General features: G+C 45.1%; 2 protein-coding genes across 12 annotated transcripts in view; one reads left to right on the forward strand and one right to left on the reverse strand.

Annotated features, from left to right (window-relative positions):
• shd (cytochrome P450 family 24 subfamily A member shade) overlaps positions 1 to 11,629 on the forward strand; it is a 19,178-nt gene extending 7,549 nt beyond the window's left edge. For 8 of the 11 annotated variants that reach the window (XM_011154207.2, XM_011154162.2, XM_011154187.3 and 5 more), the window contains 10 exons: positions 2,446 to 2,578; positions 3,196 to 3,333; positions 5,081 to 5,279; positions 6,547 to 6,734; positions 7,289 to 7,487; positions 8,051 to 8,213; positions 8,629 to 8,795; positions 9,047 to 9,125; positions 9,219 to 9,416; positions 9,652 to 11,629. In XM_011154207.2, the coding sequence (XP_011152509.1) occupies positions 2,461 to 2,578; positions 3,196 to 3,333; positions 5,081 to 5,279; positions 6,547 to 6,734; positions 7,289 to 7,487; positions 8,051 to 8,213; positions 8,629 to 8,795; positions 9,047 to 9,125; positions 9,219 to 9,416; positions 9,652 to 9,765 (1,563 nt within the window). In that variant the 5' untranslated portion in view covers positions 2,446 to 2,460 and the 3' untranslated portion in view covers positions 9,766 to 11,629. Of the gene's footprint in view, positions 1 to 769; positions 1,302 to 2,445; positions 2,579 to 3,195; positions 3,334 to 5,080; positions 5,280 to 6,546; positions 6,735 to 7,288; positions 7,488 to 8,050; positions 8,214 to 8,628; positions 8,796 to 9,046; positions 9,126 to 9,218; positions 9,417 to 9,651 lie in introns of those variants that run through there. The other 3 variants (XM_025305100.1, XM_025305099.1, XM_025305098.1) reach the window with 2 other exon arrangements.
• Positions 11,630 to 12,197: 568 nt separating this feature from the next.
• The window catches only part of form3 (FH2 domain-containing protein formin 3), a 37,999-nt gene continuing 29,194 nt past the window's right edge, over positions 12,198 to 21,002 (reverse strand). The window contains exons 13-27 of the mRNA XM_011154219.3: positions 20,706 to 20,813; positions 20,507 to 20,577; positions 20,298 to 20,424; positions 19,828 to 20,077; positions 19,573 to 19,688; positions 17,877 to 18,015; positions 17,664 to 17,798; positions 17,430 to 17,580; positions 17,226 to 17,353; positions 17,014 to 17,148; positions 16,541 to 16,692; positions 15,786 to 16,149; positions 14,666 to 15,488; positions 13,633 to 14,449; positions 12,198 to 13,191 (exon numbers count right to left, since the gene is read on the reverse strand). Of these exons, the coding sequence (XP_011152521.2) occupies positions 12,937 to 13,191; positions 13,633 to 14,449; positions 14,666 to 15,488; positions 15,786 to 16,149; positions 16,541 to 16,692; positions 17,014 to 17,148; positions 17,226 to 17,353; positions 17,430 to 17,580; positions 17,664 to 17,798; positions 17,877 to 18,015; positions 19,573 to 19,688; positions 19,828 to 20,077; positions 20,298 to 20,424; positions 20,507 to 20,577; positions 20,706 to 20,813 (3,771 nt within the window). The 3' untranslated portion in view covers positions 12,198 to 12,936. The remainder of the gene's footprint in view (positions 13,192 to 13,632; positions 14,450 to 14,665; positions 15,489 to 15,785; positions 16,150 to 16,540; positions 16,693 to 17,013; positions 17,149 to 17,225; positions 17,354 to 17,429; positions 17,581 to 17,663; positions 17,799 to 17,876; positions 18,016 to 19,572; positions 19,689 to 19,827; positions 20,078 to 20,297; positions 20,425 to 20,506; positions 20,578 to 20,705; positions 20,814 to 21,002) is intronic.

The raw sequence follows: 21,002 nt of genomic DNA on the forward strand, positions 1-21,002 counted from the left end.
CGCATCCCGTGTACGCGGAAACCGCTACAAGAAGCGGCATGGAATGCGCCTGCGGCGCGGCTTGCCAATCTCTCGCCTCCGCGCGGCGTTTTCCTCCCCGATGGATTTCTCCATTTCTCCGCGCTGCGAGCGCGTCCGTCTCCTTCGATTCGGACGTGGAAAGTCGAGCGAAAAGTCGAGCCCGCGCTCCACGAGGGAGGCTCTCGCGGCTCCGCGGTCCTCCGCGAGCATTTTCCTTCGGCCTCCGAGCACGAGCCGCGGGGAGTGATACCCTGGCTATTGTTTTCACGATGCATATCGAACTTTACTTACGCGCTGCGTCTCGAATCATCGCGTGTCGAGTCGCAAGTGTCCGACAGCCGCTGAGAGTGTGTGCGTTATGTATATGTGTGTGCACACGTACAGATCGCTCGATCCTTCACCCCTTGTTACTCACTTGCGGGCACCGCGCGGCCCGCAATTACACGGTTATCGCGATATCGTTTAACTATTTTCTCCCCGATCCGTGTAACAGCTCTTCGATACCGAGCCGGTGACTCAGAGCGAGCGAGGCAGGGAACGAAGGAGCGAGAGGGAGAGAGAGAGGGAGAGAGGGAGAGAGAGAGAGAGAGAGAGAGAGAGAGAGAGAGAGAGAGAGATGGGGAGAGGGAGAAAGAAGAGAAGTGAAGAAAGAGTGGGATCATCGGGGCAACACGCGTTATCGGTGAATTGCAAATAGAGGAATCGCGGTCTGCAAATAACACTGGGGCACTCAGTCAGTCGCGAGAAGATCCGCGAGCGGCTGTCGCTGCCGCTGTTGTCCGCTTTCTCGCCCTTTATTCCATCGTCCGCTCTCTGCACTCGCCTTCTCTCCTCTCGCGCTCTCAGCTTCCTTCGTCTTTCGTTCTTTCTTCCTTGTCGCGCCATCGGTGAGAGTCGGCGGTCGCGAAAATGCGCGAGCTTCGCAGCTCCTCCTCTCGCACCACCGTCTCGCACCGCGTCCCAGTGTTAAATCGAAGCGCGAGTGGTGAATCCCCGTCGAGCGCTCGCGCGAGACCGGCGCGAGAAACCCTCGTCGATCGCGATTGATTCGAGCGAGTGTCGGACGCGCGCGAGATCCGCGGAGTTACGGAGCGAACATCTGTCGTCCTATCGGCTATACCGCATACACATACACGCACATACATATACAGAGAGAAAGAGACGGAGAGCTTATAGTGGGTGCTCCTTATCGCTGCGCGAGTACCGTACGAGTAGATCCTCACGGTACTCCTTTCGGTCGATCTCAACCCTTGGACGAGAACCGGCCGCGAGAGAACGCGGTAACTTTACTCTCAGCTTCCCACGCTCGTGAAAATCCCTGATGAGCGTGCCGATTGCGCGATTTCCTGAAACAGCGGCTGCTCCGCAACGAAAAGCAACGAGATGCTCGTCCGTCTGGAGTCCGAGCGGCGTACAAAGTCCACCAGCGCGACCGGTCGTGTAACTCGTCGAATGAGCACGTGTACTTGTCCGCGAGGGTCGGGAATTCGAGTCGATCGACCGGGGGAGAAATGAATTTCGCCGGGAAATGCGAGCTGCGAGGAGCGAAAAGTCAACGTTCGAACCAAAGTTTGAATCACCAAAGATGCGACAAATCAATGCAATTTATATAGCTATGTATCGCATATATTCGATGAATATATTGTATGATATACATTCTCGTTTTTCATTGATTCTCGATATAGTCTGTATCCGATTTGTTGTATATTTGCAATTGGTTGCACGTTGTACATATGCAAATTAAACTAGCCGATAATTTCTAATTTTAAAATTTTGAAACGCGTGAAACTCGGCTTGAAGCCTAAAAAAAAACTGGCAAAATTGAATCTCAAAAGTACAAAAGTAGTATACGTAAACGTAAACGTACTTCCGACTTCTCGTGTACGTCATTAAATTAATTGAGACGCAGCCGGTATTACAGCGCCGACACCGATCACCACCACCGCGACCGTCAACGTGTTGATTACAATGGAGCCGCCCACGCCGGAGCCGAGTAGACGGCAGCGTGGAAACTCGCTCGGGGGACGAGGACTTTCTTTCTTCTCCTCTTCCAGCCGGCGACGAGTGTGTCCAAATAATGACTCAAAACTCGCTCGTTCTCGCGGGCTTCACGCTCTCGGCATTTTACTCACGCCCCGCTAGTAATGTATCTATATCTACGGCGACGTGCTCGCGCGCGAGGAGACAAGTGTTTCGCGCGCGGTAACGAGATAATCGCGGAGCCGGCGGCTTTTGCGCGATCACGATAAGAGAGAATTATTCTTCGCACCACGCGGGATCGTGACGGGATCGGCTGCGGCAGCGGCGGCAAATACGACGATCGCGATCGCGATCGTGCGCAAGAGAGAGAGAGAGAGAGAGAGAGAGAGGGAAGGAGATCGTGCGCACACCGATCTTTACCGATCATTTCATTTCTTGGCGCAGGATTTCAGTTGGAAGATGCTGTCCGGAGCGTGGTTCGAGACAATCGCGACGATACTGCTCACGATTTTGGTGTTGGCCACTGGTTGCCGGCCGCCCTGGTGGTTTTGGAACAGGAACAACAATGCCAGTTACGGTAAGAGATTCGACGACTCCTTCCTTACGCGTCTATTCTTCTCTGTCTCGTTTCGTCCTCCGCGTTATCCGAGACTCATTGAACATTTCCTCTGCGCTGTCGTGTCTCGAAACTCGTGATTTTCTACTTTATTTTTCACCCGGCCACGACCCGAGATCGCTTGCTCGCCACTCCGTCGTCACCGTGATAATTGAATTATTCTTGATAATGCGCCTTCTTTCTCTCGTTTCTCACGCGAAGGAGGATAACATTCGACCATCGCAAAAGCTTCGTCGGGCTCGGTCGCCAACGAGATTACCGCGATTTCGTAACGTCCATTAATCAAAGTAGTCGCGGTCGCCTTGAACTCTCTCTCTCTCTCTCTCTCTCTCTCTCTCTCTCTCTCTCTCTCTCTCTCTCTCTCTCTCTCTCTCTCTCTCTCTCTCTCTGCTTGTGAAAAGAGTTCGGCTTCTCGCCTTTTTGCCCGTTCAAAGTATTCGAAAGCTGAAGAAGCGGCGCGACGAAGCCTTTGCACCTGGACACATCCGTCGATGGAGAACCGCATGGTGACGATGTCGTCTCCGTCGTATCCACCTGGAAGGCCTTTTTTTCGGCAACTCGCTCTGATCTGTCCACAGATGCACGCGACAAGAGCAGGAAGTTTAAGACGGCGCGCGAGGTACCTGGCCCGTACGCCCTGCCGATCCTGGGCACCAATTGGATATACTCCCGTTGCGGCAATTATTGCATGAACAAGATTCACGAGGCGTACAAAGGTAAGGACTTTGGCTTTCGCACCCTTATCGATCGCGTTCCTTATTGTTAGATGCTGGTTAGGCTTTCTTTGTGCGCCTCCTCGGCGCGACTAGTGCTAATGATATCTCAAGGTTGCGTCGCGCAGAACGAAAGGACGGGAGTGAGGGAGAAAAAGCGAGGGAATGGCAGATGGGGAAAGAAAGGAGGGAGAAAAAAGGGGGCCGGGATGACGCGTGTGAATGTGGTTCATTATGCGCTAATTAGCGGGCCGTGTCCTCCGTTCGACTCGCGGATGTATTAACAATTTCGATTATGTATGTCTCGCGAAAAGGGGAGAAGGGAAACAAACAAGAGGAGGAAGAAGAGGGGAGAAAGAAGTCGCATCGTTGAATCGCGCGTACGGAATACGGGGACTTTAGAGGATCAAGGTCAAAGATGCCGTAGGTATCTTATCGGCGGTGAGTTGCCGAAATCTCGGCGAGAGGCCGAGAGAGAGAGAGAGAGAGAGAGAGAGAGGCCTAGAGAGAGAGAGAGAGAGAGAGAGAGAGAGAGAGAGAGAGAGCGGAAGGAGGAAAAAGAAAGCCGCTACCGCAGTTGCCGAAAGGAGCGCTCCGCTTATGTCACCTCGATTAAAAATACACGATGAGCGGAGCTATTTGCTCCGATCACGCTCTTCAATTTTTGCATAAATCCGTGAGGTTAAGGTAAACGTCCCAGTATCTGACCACTTTGAAAAAAAATATTTGCTATTTATTTTAACAGCAATGAATGAAAGTAATAATTATTGTAAAAAAACTCCAATATTTGACGATTAGTTGGAAAAAGATATACCCAATTTGATACTTTTGTACTAAAATAAAAATTAATTGAACAAGTATGCACCTATAGTTCGGCAAAACAATGGTCAATACTGACGAGATAGTTAACAATAATGGTTAATAAATTCATTAAGAGATAGCATCTATATTTATATTATTTCCCGTTAGCGCGTACTAATTTTCTAATTGCGGTCAGATACTGAGACAAATTATATCCGGACAATGGGCCATAACCTATTGTAACTGTCCGGTTACTGGTATATTAATGCGCTTCATTACTTATATAAATATTTCGTTAATAATAGACATATATGTTGGTTTTAATTATTTTTCTCTACTTAAGGGAATCTTAAGTTTTCGAATAAATGTAAATACTTATATAAAAACTATTCTTGATATTATTAAAAAATATTATATTTTTTGTGACGACTTACGCTTAAATGTCTGGTTACTGGGACATTTACCTTACCTCCTCGAGGTTCATCGTCGTCGAGACGAGGCGATTAACACCCGAAAAAGACGAAGATATGTAAGAGGAATTAGTTTAGGACAGTTTCAAGTTAATTGTTTTGTTTGGGATGATGATAACAAATAAGGAGAGAATTGAGAAAAATACACCGGTCAATTCGATCGTAAATGTTATCTAAAATTGCAGAGGCAAATGTAACTCTCCAAATTTGTCGGAGTGAAATCCTACTTAAAGAAATGAATGAACGAATGAAAATTTACTCGAAGCTACAGCAAAAGCGTCGCCGTTTGGACTAGAATTTCACTTTGAAATTTTGTTGAAAGATTTAGGGAGCGCGTGGAAGCGTCGAGTTTTTCTCGAGTCTTTTGATTCGCAAAGAAAGATCTCCGATGAGTCGCGGCGCGTGCGGGAGTCACCTGTCACGGTGGCTGTCGGTATATGGTATTTTAACATGGTTCGTTATCACTGATTCAAGAGTAGATCTGAATCGGCGATACGGTGCGTTGTGCAAGGAGGAGGCATTATGGAACCGCCTCGTGATCTCCCTGTTCTCTCGTAACGACATCGAGACCGTTCTCCGACGGAGCTCCAAGTACCCACTTCGTCCTCCGCAGGAAATCATATGCCACTACCGGAACATCCGACGCGATCGCTACACCAACTACGGCATGGTCAATGAGTGAGTAAAGCTGCTTAGCCGGTCGCGCGGGCGCTCTCTCGATCGGCGCGATTACGTCGTCGCGCCGTGTATCGAGGTCAAGTTTAAGGTCGCGTGTAATTTCGGCTCGTGTAACTCCTCGGACTGGCGTGTTACATCCACCGCGCGTTACATCCGTGGTACAATCCAGTGGGTCGATACCCTGATCATCGTGCTGATTTCGTTCGAATCGGCCGAGTGTGTTATCAGGTGTTGTCGGTATCGTTGACTACGTGAGAAATACCACGTGTGCTACTTACATTCGCTGATGATGATTACTTATGTGACAACGAATTATTTTTTTGATACATGATCAAGGCACTTTATATATGTAAATGTGTATATATATATAATTTTTGCTATGATAAAATGAAAATAAAAAAAAATTATTATTTAATTAATTTAATTATATTTCATTATATTTTTATTATTTTAATTATTAAATTATTCTTTAAAAATTAAAAATTAAAAGATTAGAAAAAACAAAACACCGACACACATATGTATACACACACATTATGTCAGTGTTTAGAAGTGCCTAATTTTCGTTATAGTATAGTTAAATGAATATTATTTACGCGCGTGACAAATCAAGTGACAGACTTGTAATCTGACCTTTCATCCGACACGAGATTTCGCGTTATGAGAAACTATTTTTCTTAAAATATTTTTATCAACTCATGAGAAGGGTGAAACGCACCCTCGCACCCTTGGTGTCAAAGGTCACGATCGCGTTTGCGTCAGAAGTCATGATTGAGGATTATATATCCGTCCAAAGTTTGAGCTTTAAAATACGAAGAGAAGCGGAAAATCTTGAAGATCGCGTCTTAAATTTGGATAAAAAAATAAAGATTCAGCAAATTTTTCTCTCATACCTTTGTAACACGAAATTTACAATTTACATTCATTCAAGAAAATGTATATCCGAAACGATTTCTTAGCTTTTAATGATTCAGTCGATAAGATTCAAATGTAAGACGATTTAGAAATGAAGTCTTTGATCTTTTCTTTAATTTATAAACAATAAAAAAATGAAAGAGAGATGTTTTTCTGTCTTCTGAGAGAGTTTCGTGTCTTTGTATTTTTATCAACTTGTTATCCGTCCGCTGTAAGCGAGAGACACGTTCATTAGTCTGCGAGACTGCGACTCGCATGGTTTATCGCGACATTCGGGATAAGGATTAGGATTAGGGGAAGGCTTAGAGATATGAGAATTACGCTCGACTAATCGCGATGATACCTCTGACAGACAAGGTGCAACATGGCATAAGCTTCGAGCAGCCTTAACGCCTGAACTCACAGGTGCCAATACTGTGTTCAGTTTCTTTCCTGCGCTCAATGTTGTCACCGATGATTTCATCCATTTAATTCGCAAAGGAAGAACAGGCACCACCGTGAAAGGCTTTGAGGAAATAGCCTACAGAATGGGACTCGAGAGTAAGTCGTCGGTATGCTTTCTCGCGTACCGCGAATTGTGTATTATTGGGCGATTCGCTTCATTCGCGGGCGATTTTCCGCCCCGAGAGCTTTAATTGATTATTAATCCTAGGCACCAGGATGCATATCTTCGTGACGAAGCGTGCCGTTTTAATTATTATTTTAGATATTGGTAGATATAGATAACTTTACTGGAATAAATATTAATAGATTCTAATAAATATTAATCAATATATATATATATATATATACACACACACACACATATATATATATATAATCTTCTGAAACTTCAATATATTTATTCCAACGTCTTTCCAATAATTCAATACCATCATTAAAGTATGATTCCGGAAGGTTCTTTTCGCTCTGGTGTATAGTGGTGGATTCAAGTTTCATCAATAGTTATGAGACGACGCTTGAAATCCATTTTATTTTGCTTAAAACGATTAAAATGTGTCATTTCATTAAAGAGTTAGAGTATACTTCGAGTGCGCGTCAGAGGTCACGATAATCGACTACTGATAACGCGATATTTCCCGCTTCACTCGCAGGCACATGTACCTTGATCCTGGGGCGCCATTTGGGCTTCCTTAAACCGGATTCTAGCTGCATGCTCACGACTAAATTAGCGGAGGCGCTCAGGGTCCATTTCACGGCCATGCGCGATGCCTTTTACGGTCTGCCTTTTTGGAAGCTGTTGCCGACATCTTGTTACAGGCAGTTGATAGAGAGCGAGGACACTATATACAAGTACGTCTGACGTTACGATGCGGTCCATTGACATCTCGTACACTCAATTCTGCGAATGCTGGAATATAGGATGTCCTGGATGGTCTTTCGTCTACGAGCTTCTCGATTGATTCGGAAACAGTGTGTTTTAAGTAAAAATGTCGAAGGACTAACGACCTATAAATTTATCGAATAATAATGGACTTGATAACTTTAGAAAAAACTTTGCTTTCTATTTGATTTCGAGTAGGTACTCTCTTTCTCTCTCTCTCTCTCTCTCTCTCTCTCTCTCCCCCCTTTGACAGATTTGTGATTTAATTTAGATATCAGGCGTCATATATATATATTGACACTTTAACCGAGATAACCCGCCCGATTCTCAACTTGACGTACATTTAAAATTTTTTTGGCCGAATGAAATTTCGTTCGTAAAGCAGAGTGTGGCGGCTTTGCATAATTCCGGACGTACAGAGATATATTTAATAATATAGAAAGTCGGAAGTGCTCATGACGATTGATGATCTCCCTCGACATTCTTGCTGAAAAAGAATCCACCACCTCATCGTTCCTTTCTTCCTGCTTAGCGTCATCTCGGAGTTCATCGAGACGACCATGCAGGAGAAAGTGGACGATGCCCACGACGATTCTATCGAGGCGGTGTTCCTGTCCATTCTGCGGCACAAGGACCTCGACATGAGGGACAAGAAAGCTGCTATAATAGACTTTATAGCAGCAGGAATACATACAGTGAGGACACCATATTGCATTTCTAATATTTACGGGTTTTCGAAAGATTCGACAGATATGCAATTAAACAATCACTTGAAATTGTTGCCGAATCTTTTAATATTTTTTTAAGATTTTTGTAATAAAATTAAGAGGAATATAGCGGAAGGTCTGACGAGCTCTCTAGCGAGCCTCTAATATGTCACATTGTGCAAAGGAGGCGACTCGAAAGCTCGATACGGCTACGAACGATATTTAGTTTCGGAATCAATTAAATGAGATAAAATTCAAATTAATTGGTAAATAATAGTTAAACATGGTGATTTCGGATTTTATTTATTTCGAATTAAATTCTCCATCGCTCGTCACCTGCGCGATTATCACGGGCACAGGTTTACAATACACACACACACACACACACGTTACGCCTTTGCAGCTAGGCAACACGCTGGTGTTCCTTTTCGACATGATCGGCAGGAATCCCGAGGTACAAGCGATCCTGTATGAGGAGGTACGGTCTTTGGCGCCTCCTGGCTGCGATATCAGAATGGAAGATTTACGAAAGGCAAAGTATTTGCGCGCTTGCATCATGGAATCTTACAGGTACGTCCGATTGTCCATGTGTCGGTTCACACACACGCGTTTTCCTGCGTAAATTTACGGTCATGCAGACGACTTTACGTATCGAATATACGTAAACGGTTCTGGAGACTCCTCTTTTATAGAGGCAACGAATGTTCGTATTAATCGATAATAAGAATTTGCAAAATATGCAACATCGGACAATTCATTCTCTTTTCGTCTCCGTGAATGCGTTACGTTATGTATTTAGATGCGATTGACACATGTTTCAGAATGATGCCTACGGCACCGTGCATAGCGCGCATATTGGACGAGCCTATCGAATTGGAGGAATATCGTCTCGAGCCCGGAGTAAGTTTGAAGTCGCGTCTAAATCCGCGCATTGCAGAACTCTTCCTGCATTGCAGAAATATAGACTCGTGCAATTCGTTCTTGCGATTTCAGACAGTAGTATTATTGCACACATGGATTGCGAGCATGAAAGAAGAGAATTTCAAAAACGCGTCCAAGTGCCAGCCGGAGAGATGGCTACGACCGATGATGCCCATGTCACCCCTACTGGTGGCGCCTTTCGGCGTCGGTAGAAGGATATGCCCAGGAAAACGATTTGTGGATCTCGCGCTGCAATTGATCCTAGCGAAGGTATGCGTACACCAAATATAGCGGAATAATAATAATAAAAAGAAAAAAGAAACGAAAAAGAAAAAGAGAAACGCGACGATACACAGAAGGGAGAAAATTGGTGACATCGGTGTGCACTGGTAAAACTTTGAGTGATTTCTAAGGAAGTTCCAAGGAATCGCTGCTTATTATTCGCCTTGCGTCATCAATCATTGATTATTATTCGCGTCTGTGTCATTAATCGATTTTCACTTAGATCGTCCGGGAATTCGAGGTCGTCGTCGAGGAGAAACTCGATCTGCTGTTTGAATTTATCCTGGCGCCGCAAGGTCCTGTATCGCTCGGGTTCCGGGATCGGCAGCTGGAATAACCTGAGACCGAATTTATTAATTTCGCCTGTCGATCGTCCGCGGATGACGATTGGATCAATCGTCACGAGCGGACCCAAGTCGTACCTCGTACAAGTTCCGGCTCGAATGAGCGCGCGTGCGCGCGCGCGCGCGCCCAGTTTTTCATCAGATTGATTTCTCAATTGAGTTAGTTATTTTACGTTTGTATTATTTGAGATACTTTTTAATTCGTTGAAAGGAACTTCATTCGTTCATCGGCGAACATGCATTGTCCCGAGGAAAAGTGTACTGAGATTTAAAAAATAGAATTCAAAATCGAGATTTAAAATCAGATTTAAAGTAGGATAAAAAATAAGATTTAAAAGAGATAAAAAATGGGATTCAAAAAATAGGACAATTTCCTGAGACAGTCGTGATGCCGAAATTCCAATCTCCGAAATAATCTCACGAAATACAATTTTACTGAAAGATTGAAATTGTATCGCTATGTAGCCGAATACATTGAAGTATTCGAACGAAAATATTCTCAAGCGGGTAGATATTGAAATATCTACATATATGGTTTCCGGAATATTAGTTCTCCGGAGAAACAATCGTATGTTTTGGGAAAATTGTGTTTTGATGTGCTGCCTCGGCATTCGGATTTCGGTGTTGTGGACCTTCTCGGAAAATTGTCTTAGTTTCCGAATTTCGGGATTTTGGTTTCTCGTGACAGTGCATAATCCACCTGTCCATCGAGGGTATTCGTCATTAATTGCTAATGTTATTATATTTATATTTAGTTGTAAGCCTATAAGTGATTGGGTTCCCTTACCTTTTAAGACATTGACGCACATTACTTGCAATGCCCTGTATCACACGTGCCACGCATCTCACTATCGTCAATTCTTCCTTATATTTTCTGTTTTTCTTTTCTTCTTCTTCCTCTTTTTTATTCATGCGCTGCGAAATTAAAGCCGCCTCGCGTCGATCGTCGACCAGTCGAGATTGCGCGGAAAACAGGCCGGCAGTATTTAATTTTTAACGCGAACGAGCCCGCGGGTATCTTAGTAGCCTTACTAAGTTTTATTTACGATAACTATAATATTAATGTAAAAGTACAAAAGATAGCACGAGAGAAGGTCGAATGGGTGTGCGATTAAAGAAAGGAGAAAAGAAAGTGAAATGCAGCGCGACGATCGTATTTAAATACGATAGTTAAAATATTCGTATACATGAAGAATATTGATCGCGATCGTTATATAAAGCACTTACACAGAGCCATATTGATTTATCTGATAATTTGTCGCGAGTGTCCCTTATCGAATGTTAGAGAGACGTGTCCCCTATTAACTGTAGAAATCAGTAACTGGGACGACTGAGTTAACCCGCGTTTAAAAATGGAACATTCATTTGCGGTAGCCGGTATTCCACTGAGATTACAATCCACTGAGAGCAGCGCGAGAGATCAATTCTAATTTATAATTATTTATTTCCACAAGCTGCAGAACTTAATTGTCCGTTCACGGCGAGAGTGAGACGATCCCGATGTTGCCGATCCGTCGACGGCGCATCGATTGACTAGCTGTGTGGCGTTAAACGTTATACTTACGTTACTGTATGAGAAGAAGATAAAAAGATTTATACGCAAAGTAACCGCTAAATCTTGACTATCGAGGGATGATGTTGCCTCCCACTCGGGTAATAATGCTACTTAGAATGCGCCGGAGTCGAATTCGTAGCCCGGCGAGTGATCTCATTCATGAAACATCTCCCAGTCGGAGCGCGGTTCTTCATGCATTTTGAAAACGGATCGTTTTAATGTAACATCCCTGTACATAAAGCGTATGTAGATATTTCTTGTTGAATATAGTGAATAAAGTATGAGGAAGTATGCAATGCGAATCGCACTCGTGTGCTTGTAATTATTCGACGAGAATCTCTTTCTTTTTCTTCCTTCTGTTCTCTCCCTTCTTAACTTCCTTCTCTCTTTTTTTCTTTTTTGTAAAATCTACAAGTCCCACTTTGAAATTTCCCCGATGCCGAGAAATGAAAATAATAATAAAGAGATTATGTGAAAGAAAAAAGTATGTTGTTTTATATATTTATCCGTTTACCTATTAATCAACGTCAGATTATTTAATATTTGCTCGTCGCACATACTCTATCTGCAATGTCGAGTGAGTTACATAATTGATACTTTATTGAAATTGTTCATTGAAATGCGGAACTAAGGAAAAAGTCAAATGCACAGGTAGACTATTGAGACAATTGGATATTAAATAATTCTTGGATAAAAGTGTTTCTGCCTGCCTCGATAAAATGGCGATGAATAATTTGCAATGTTTATACCTCGAGGTTCTCCAATTTTGAATCTTCGAGCCTGACAGCATTTTCGCAAGGTTAATGTAGGACTCGACTTTCGACTCGGAGAGGCTTCGCTGTCGATTCCGTCGTTCCCATACCGTTCGTATTATCGTGACTTGTTAATTTATTGCGCGCGCGCGCGCGCGTCGAATGTATATCCTACGATACAATTATCTTCGTGTTAACGGTAAGAATTACATAATATATATATCGATATGCACATTAGTCAAATATGTATGTGTGTGTGTTACAGTATATTTTAAATATATATATGTATGCTCTAAAACATCGAAAGGAAGCTACTCCCGGAATTTGGTCGGCGCGAAACATAAAAGATCGGGGGCATTCCTTCAGGTTTCCTTGGTCACAACTTGGTAGTTGTCGCGTAAAGCTGCGAATAGATTTGATTATTTGATTATTACTTTCCCCTGGTCTGAGGATTTGCATTGTTTGGTGCGTATGCGCTCCATGCGGGTTTGTGTGGGTGTATGTATGTGGCGGTAGAGCGCGCGTATCAGAGAAGAAGTATAGTCTCTACTTATTTTGTCCCTCTACACTACGAGAGACGTACTGCGTAGTAAGCGAAGAAAATATTGATAATTCGTTACCTAATCTCGCTAATCGGCTACATCATCCTCCGCGATAACGCAAACTCTTTAGCGCGATATCTCTTACGGTTTTAATATCTCAGCTGTGACCGTCAAGAGTGACTCTTTAATTCTGCGAGCTCGCGTTGCGATACTCGTTACTTGTTAAACCGGATCGACTCGGATCGGCTCTCGAGGACGAGTTGCGATAGCATTGCGGTGAAATGACGACTCTTCTCCTCTGATCGAGAAGAGATATCACTTGACCATAGCTTTCATGCTCTTGGGCAGGTTCGGTATGGAGCCCTTGTTGACGCTGGCGGCGGTAGGTCGCATGAAGCTGTGACTCTTGCTGCCAGCTCGCGGTTGCACCAGCCTGCTCTTCGTGGCGGCCGTCTTGTCACCGACCTGCCGGCCGCCCGCGATGGATTGCTGACCGACGCTGCTGCCGCTGCTGCTGCTGCGCGAGGCGATCGGTCGGCCCTTCGTGACTTTTGGTATGTCGGGCGTCACCTGTGCGACAAAATGTACAGCGTCTCTCATGAGCGACCTTGAATAAAATCCCGAAAATTCACGAATCAAATTTCCCGGAGGAATCATTCTCTCGAGTTCGGCAGGAAACAATTTGTGCGAAAACCGTGCCTCGGCGAACGCCGATTTCGCTGGACATTTTTCTAATACGTGATTCAATCCTACGTCGCAGTAATTTCCTATCGTTTCCTAGAAATTTAATATTAATGAGACTAACATTAAATCGCGTATTAATTTTAATGTCAATCCCATTATTACATGAAATATCGCAATCATTGAGATAATTACGAAAGATTACGCGACGTCTTCTTCCGTGGATCTATTGCATTGATCGGACCGACAAATTCAGCCTCAAGTCGCATGTGAATTCTGCTGTTATAGCGAGAACTGGAAGTTATCACGAGGAGAGAAGCACACGCTCACCGTCGGCGTCTTCCGCATACTCTTCACCGCCGGGCCGACACTGCTGCCGCTGCTGCTACTCCTGCTGGCGGGTATCCTGCTGACCCCGGTGCGCGGCTGACCCGGTCGCCTCTTGTCGGCCGCGTCCTTCGGCGGCAACGGGCTGCTCGACGGGCTCTTCCTCAGGTCGTTGGTGAGCGCGCGGATTGCCGAGGTGTAGTTGCGCAGGTGCGCGTGCTGGCTGGGCGCCAGGTTGCGCACCGTGTTGACGGACGTCGCGCTGTTCAAGGAGCTTCGCGAGCTGCGCAGGCTGCTGCGTGATCCCGAGCGCTCCACCTCGTTCCGGGACGTCGGCTTGCTCGGGGCGGTGTTCACAGTCCTCTTCAGGGACTCGGTCTTCCTCAACGTGGTCTCGCGCTTCGCACCGGTTGTCGTGCGTTTCGGCAGGAAACTGGACTTTTCCGGGACGTTCCTTCCGCGCGGCGCGCTCTCCCTCTTGTCGTACACCTTGTCCGGCCGCGGCTTCGGCAGCTTGTCGACGGACGAGCGCCGCCGAGCGTCCAGGTCGTCGTCGACGTCGCGATGGCGACGTTTCTCACCGCCGTAACCCAATTCGGCCGGCGAGCAGCGCGTCGAGTCGTGCGTGTCGGTCTCGTAGTTGCCGGAGGACGTCTCCTGGCTCAGGGTCTCTGACACGAGGCTCTGAGTCTCCTCGAAGCCTTCGTCATTCAGCTCCTGCTCCCTGCCCTTGCCGCATGACGGTAGTGAGGACGTGACGCTTATGTCGGGGATGTACCTGGAGCCGCGGAACACGGAGTTCTGTCGCGTCACGAGCACGCTGAAAAGGAATCAAATCGGCTAACGTAAATCTGCACGTGGGGACTCGGTCAAGTCGCATCAAACTCGAGTCCACGATCAATTTCCAAGCCGCTTACAACGAATCGTAATAACAAAACTCGAAGAGTCAAGGGATTTTGTTCGCTATACGAAAACAGACTTCTCGTCTGACTCGACTCGAGCTGCCGCGACTGGTCTTTCTCCCTGCAGTACCTACCGATCGCGAGAATCGTCCTTGTCCGCCTGGAGAACGATCATATTCTTCTCAGGATCAAGGTCGCCGCTGTTCAGACTACTCGACAAGTTAGCGCTCTCCTCTTGGTCCGCAATTCCGACCGGCGCGTTGTCGCGCGTTGTCGCTCGCGTCTGATCCTGCTCGTGCTTGCGATCGTGCGGAGAGTTTCCGTTTCTTTGGAAGGTCCTGGGGTCCGGTTGCTGGTTCACCTGGACGACGGGTGGGCTGCTGGTCAGACGAACCGCCTCCTTCACTTGACTCGGGTCGATCATGCTGCGATGACGCTCGCGACTCGTCACCGCTCGCTCGGCGAGCACCGTGACTGACTCGCGGGGCCGCGACTCCTGCATCACTGGACTCAGCACGGTGTTGGTCACCGCCACTACCGGTGGCGGCGGCTGGCTGACCGGCAGCCGCGAGTTTCTGTGGCCGGTGGCCGAGCGCGACAGACGCTGAAGATCCTCGCCGGAGCGCGCGATCTCCGCCAGCGCAGCGTCGATGTCGCACGCTGTCGTCGTCGTCGTCGTCGTCGTCGACGACGCGTCGCCGCGTCGCTTCAGTTTGTCTTGCCAGACGCGCAGCATGACGTCCTCCTCTTCTTCCTGCTCCGCCTCCTCTTCTTCTTTGGCGTTGCTTGTTTTGTTCGCCTCGGAGTCGTTGAGAGCCAGAGTGCTGGGTCGTTGCGCCGGTTTCTCGTCGTACACCAGCTCGGGGCTGGACGCGTCTGACTTGTCCTTGTCCCCGGGGTCTTGGGTCTTCTTGTACCTGCGGGTTCGCCGCGTCGCTGAGTACCTGTCGAAGTTGCCTAAAAGGGGAAAAAATATATATTTTTTGTCGATAATAAATTGTTCATATATTGATTTATTTTGATATCGTGATTCTTATGATTTTCTAGTCTTCCAGTCATTCGCGGAAATCTGAAGTTGCCTTGTAAATTTACATTTTTCTAAATAGATAAATGACGAGTCGGTGAATGAACATCAGTAAAGGGCGAAGAAATTTAAGACAAATTATTCGGGATAATTTCAAGCAATTTTCACCCATAGTTTAGTCTCTGAGAAACTGATCACAATTCTGCGTTGCAGATTTCGCTTTCGCTCACCGGTACCGAGATCCGTGCTGGGACCGACGGGCTTCAATATCGCAGTCTTTGTTTCTCGGCTCTGGAGGGAACTGCTGCAACGTTCCCGCTTACAGGGCTCCTTGTCCACGGGCTTTACCTCCTTCGGCGGACTGAACAACCGTCTGGTCGCCGGCGGCGTCTCGATGTTGTCCGAATCGATCTCGATCTTATCGCTGATTCTCTCCTCGTCGGTAGTCTTCTTGCTGAGCTTCGAGAAGCGCCGCGTCGCCGGTGCTTGCGACCCAGTGTAAGGTTGCCAGAGGTAAATCGTCAGTTCGTCCTGCATGTCTGAGCTAATCGTATCGGTGATCTTGTTCTTCTTCCTATCCTCCTCTCTGATAGCCTGCGAGCACGTCGTGACGACAATTGGAACATTGTCGCAAAATTTTCGCAGATTTAACCCTATGCACTCGGAATGCCAGCACAGCTGGCATGAACGTTTCTCTCCAGCAACTTGGAATGTCAGCTGCGCTGGCATGAACAAAATATTTAAAGACGGGGAGCAATAAAAAAAACAGTAAAATGCGGCGACAACATTAAACGAAATAAAAATCCTTTTTTGTAGTTTCTGTAGGAATTTAAAAATTATATATATATATATATATATATAATTATCGAGTTGATGGAAATATTCGTCGAGTGCGAAGGGTTAAACAGCTGAACGTGTGAGTACAATGTCTCGCATCTCGTGACACGACGAGACTGAACATCGTCTCTCCAATTCGCATATGTACCTGCAGTGTACTCGGGCCGAGAGTGTTTTCTGTGCTGAGTCTGGACCTAAGTCTACGGGAATAACGTGGATCAGTCTCTTCCATACTATTTGGTACGTTTAAGCTCGACTTTCGCCAGGGTGACTTGTCCTGGGACGAAAGCGGTTGGGCTTCTGGAAAGGAGAAAGAGCTCAGTTAGTTCAATGACCATAAAATGTTTGACGCTTCAAACTTCTCATTCTCGGAACGACTGTAATCTTGCCAGTAAAGAGTTGACGAATCTTTCTTTATTAGACTTAAAAATGCATCAGAGGAATAAAATGAATCGACAATAAACTGAAATAATGGATACTGAAAAATATAATAAAAGATCCAGGAGTAAAATCAAGTGCGTGTTTAATAGTTAACAACGGCAAATCCAAATATGTAACTCAGATAAAAGATAAGGTACTAAGATGTCGGACAATTTGCGCGATAAGAAACAAAACACGCACCTTCAATGGCTTCCATCGTGCGCATGACGTCAGTCTTCTCGACGGACGGCCGCCAGTCGTAAACTTCGGAGAACCCTTCGTGCATGGATTGATCTTCCGCCAAAGTGTTCGTCGCGCAGCTTTTGCCTTCGCTTTCTGCAATCGAAACGTCTCGTGTTACAGTCTCGTCGTTCATCTGAAGATAAATTCGTTCTGAAGATAAATTCTCTCACCCGAGTCTTCGAAGGACCGTCGGTTCGCCTGGTGCAGCTGCTTCGCTTTTCTCTGAAGCTGCTCGCCCGCGCGATCCTCTTTCTCGTTCTCCGACAGCCACGCCTCGATCTTTTGTCGCCACGCTTTCCTGGTTTTCGAAACATGAATCAGTCGATTCGATCGCGTCATTCTTCAACGTAAAAGTTACATTAACCTCGACCTACCCAGTCGGCTTGGCTTCCTCCTCCTGCAGGAATGGCTTGCTCTCCGCGAGAGGAGACGGCGAGCTCGGTCGTTCCCGGTCGCCCGAAAAATCGGCGTTCAAAAGATCCCCTCTTCGTGACTGTCCTCGAGCTCTTCGCGCCCACGATCGATCTGTGATAATATCCGAGAGATAACGTTGAAGTTGATTAATAGTAATTATTCGTCCAAGTTAAATTCACTTGAAATGGAAATACCTAAACTACCCCACGACTTTCTCTCCCGCGTGTTATCCTGGCCGGAGGTGCGCAAGAAGTCCATCAGGTTTCCGTCATCGTCCTCGCAGGGTATCCTGCTCCTGCGTCGGCGAAGTGTGCCGTTAGGCGTGATATCTGTCGAATAAAACCAACGATAATCGTGGAGCTTAAACGTTCGATTCGCTTCTTACAGCGGAAACCGTGATACGATACCGGGCGAATATGTGTCTTCTTTGGTAGATTGGTGATCGGGACCACCGGAGCAGGATCCTAAACGACGTCGGATGCTCGGCGACCCCGTGACAGAAACGTCCTCGTCCGACGTGACACCGCCATTCTGTAATCGTTTCATCTGCAAGCAATGTCGAGATATTTATTAGGACTTTGTCTCTCTGATGTTATCCGATATTTTTTTCCAGCTCAATACTGTAACTAAAATTCTCTCCTAAGCCATATGAATAATATAATTAATATCCTTTCCGACACTGGATATATTATCATAATTAATTTTTGGAAAGAATAAAGATCACACATACACGTAGAATATCGATTTGTAAATGTGAGTAGAACTGCTCAAAGAGTTCAGGAAAACTAAAATTGGTTCTGATGGATCCTGTTCACATATCGGGATTCAAATTAATAACTAATATGATAGTTGGCTGTTAACAATAGGTATATATCGAAATTTTATATATGTATCGGATGGTTTGGAAAGTAATTTCGGTTTTTTTTTCAAATAGATAGTGTTAGTTGCCTTTTTAAGCAGTTAATTTCATTCTGAACCAGAAAATCATTTTACATTTTTATAACGCACATTTCAAGCTTTATTTGAAAAAAAGTTGTTTTGGAATCTGTCAAGTTGTGTTTGTTTGGCGTCGCATAAAAAATGGAAAGAAAACCAACGTGAGCATTTTCGTCACATTTTGCTTTTTTATAACCGTAAAGGCAAAAATGCAGCGCAAGCAAGAAAAAAATTGTGTGCTGCGTATAAAGAGGATGTGTTGACTAAACGCCAGTGACAGAATTGGTTTTCGAAATTTCGTTCTAGGAATTTCGACCTGAAAGATGCACTACGTTCTGGAAGGCTAGTTGAAGCTGATGAAGACCAAATAAAGGCATTGGTGAAGGCAAATCGTCGTTTAACACGAGAGATTAAATTTATCAAATTCGACCGTGCATGAGCATTTGAAACAACTTGGTTTCGTTTCAAAGCTCAATATTTGGGTTTCACACGTTCTTAAAGAAAGAGATCTGATTCGTCGCATTACCATCTGCGATTTGCTATTGAAACGTGAGGAAAACGATCCATTTCTAAAGCGACTTATAAGTAGAGATGAAAAATGGATAATGTTCAACAATATTAAACGTAAAAGATTATGGGGCAGACGTGAGATGAACCGGCTCAAAGCACATCGGAAGCTGATATCCATCAAAAGAAGGTGATGCTCTCTGTTTGGTGGGATTGGAATCGTTTTTTTGAACTGCTACCAAACAACCAAATGATTGATTCGAATGTGTATTGTCATCAATTGGACAAACTGAATTATTCTATCACGCAGAGGAGATCAGAATTGACAAACAGGAAAGGTGTTGTGTCTCATTATGATAACGCCAGACCTCACACAAGTTTAATGTCTCGCCAGCAGCTGTTAGCGCTTGGATAGAATTTACTACCGCATCCATCATATTCACCTGATCTGGTACCATCCGATTATCACTTGTTTCGGTCATTGCAAAATTCTTTGGATAGTAAAGTTTTCTTTCTATTAAAAATATCGTCTTTCATTTTCATGCAAAAAACCGAAATTACTATCCGAACAATCCATTGTATACATACATACATATATGTGTATATATATATATATATATAAAGAGAGAGAGAGAGAGAGAGAGAGAAAATAAAATTTACCTTGGCTTCACCACGACTGTAAGTTCTTTGAGGTAAACCGGTATGGAGATCGAAAAGTCCATAGTCCATCAGGTTGCATTCCGACTCCGAGCCCGGTGTCTCTGCTTGATTGTTCACTGCGCATTCAACGAGCATAAATTTAACACGTCTATCGAGACAGAACAACAAACGCGAGAAAGCAAGAGACATGTCGTTTTAATAAAATTCAGAAATTATCAGTAATTGTCACGTGCAATATTCCAGCGAGGGACTCACGCGGTCGTTTTCTCGCTAGCAACTCGTCGCGCTGCTTGCGACGCGCCAGGACCTGCTCCTCCTGGATGCGCCGCCTCTCGTTCTCCGCGACAGCCTGGTTGAACTTTTGGCAAAATTGATGGAACACTTTGAAACACTCCTCAATTTTGAACGCATTCGTGTCCTCGCAGAAGAACTCTGCGAGCGATCGTCTCACTCCCTCGAGCTCCTCCATATCTCTCTTCAACTGCGCCATTTCTTGCTCGGCCATCTGTGGATTTTCAATAAAAATTTATTGCAATTCCGACTTTCTACTTTTGTAATAATGACCCGTGAAAGGATATATTGTGTATTATAAAACGAAATAAGAAAAATTGTATATGATTGAGAATAAATTTTTACAATCAGAAAAGAATATCTTTATTTTATTACGTTACTTCACGTTACGTCATTCGTTAGTTTTTATTTCTGCTATATCTGACGTTCATTACCTGAAGAAACTGTGCCATCTGTTCCTGTATGTCGCTTTCGGTCGAAGAGAGCTGGATCTGACTCTTGATCTTCTTGATTTTCGTGTCCAGGCTGTTGAATTCGTTGTTTAATTGTTCGATCGTCGTTCTGAAATCAGGTAGAAATTGATTAGTGTACGAAGGTAATGGTGTTTCGTAATAATAATGGCGATAATACAAACAATTCTTACTTTGTCGCCGCTTCCAAGGCGGTCATATCTTTCGCAAAATTCAACAAGTCCTTCCGCTTTCTCTCGGCTTGCTAAAATACACGAACATCGTCCGTATAATTTTCATATTTTCCATATAATTATATATTTATGGCTTATATTTATACATGCTTTAACTATATAATATATAACAAAAAAAATTAATCGCGCGATATTTTACCAATGCCACGTAATGTATCAAGTTCATCCCCGGCTTGTTTGCGCGGATCTCAGTGAGCTTCTGCAACGAGGAGAGCTTCACGCCCGCCGCATTGCCAGCGTAGCCGCCCTAAAAAAAAAAGTATGAGCATCGATTGACTCTCGAGTGCTCGAATCGATCGATCGTCAGAATTGGCCATCTAAATTAATACGTTAACGCTGCCGTGCAGCTCGGCGACGACGATATTGCCGTGTTTATTAATTCGCGCTCACAAATTCGTGCTTGAAACACAACTATTAGGAGGTTGCATTGAAAGCC

This window comes from Harpegnathos saltator, unplaced genomic scaffold, assembly GCF_003227715.2.
Source record: "Harpegnathos saltator strain DR-91 unplaced genomic scaffold, Hsal_v8.6 scaffold674, whole genome shotgun sequence".
Taxonomy (NCBI): domain Eukaryota; kingdom Metazoa; phylum Arthropoda; class Insecta; order Hymenoptera; family Formicidae; genus Harpegnathos; species Harpegnathos saltator.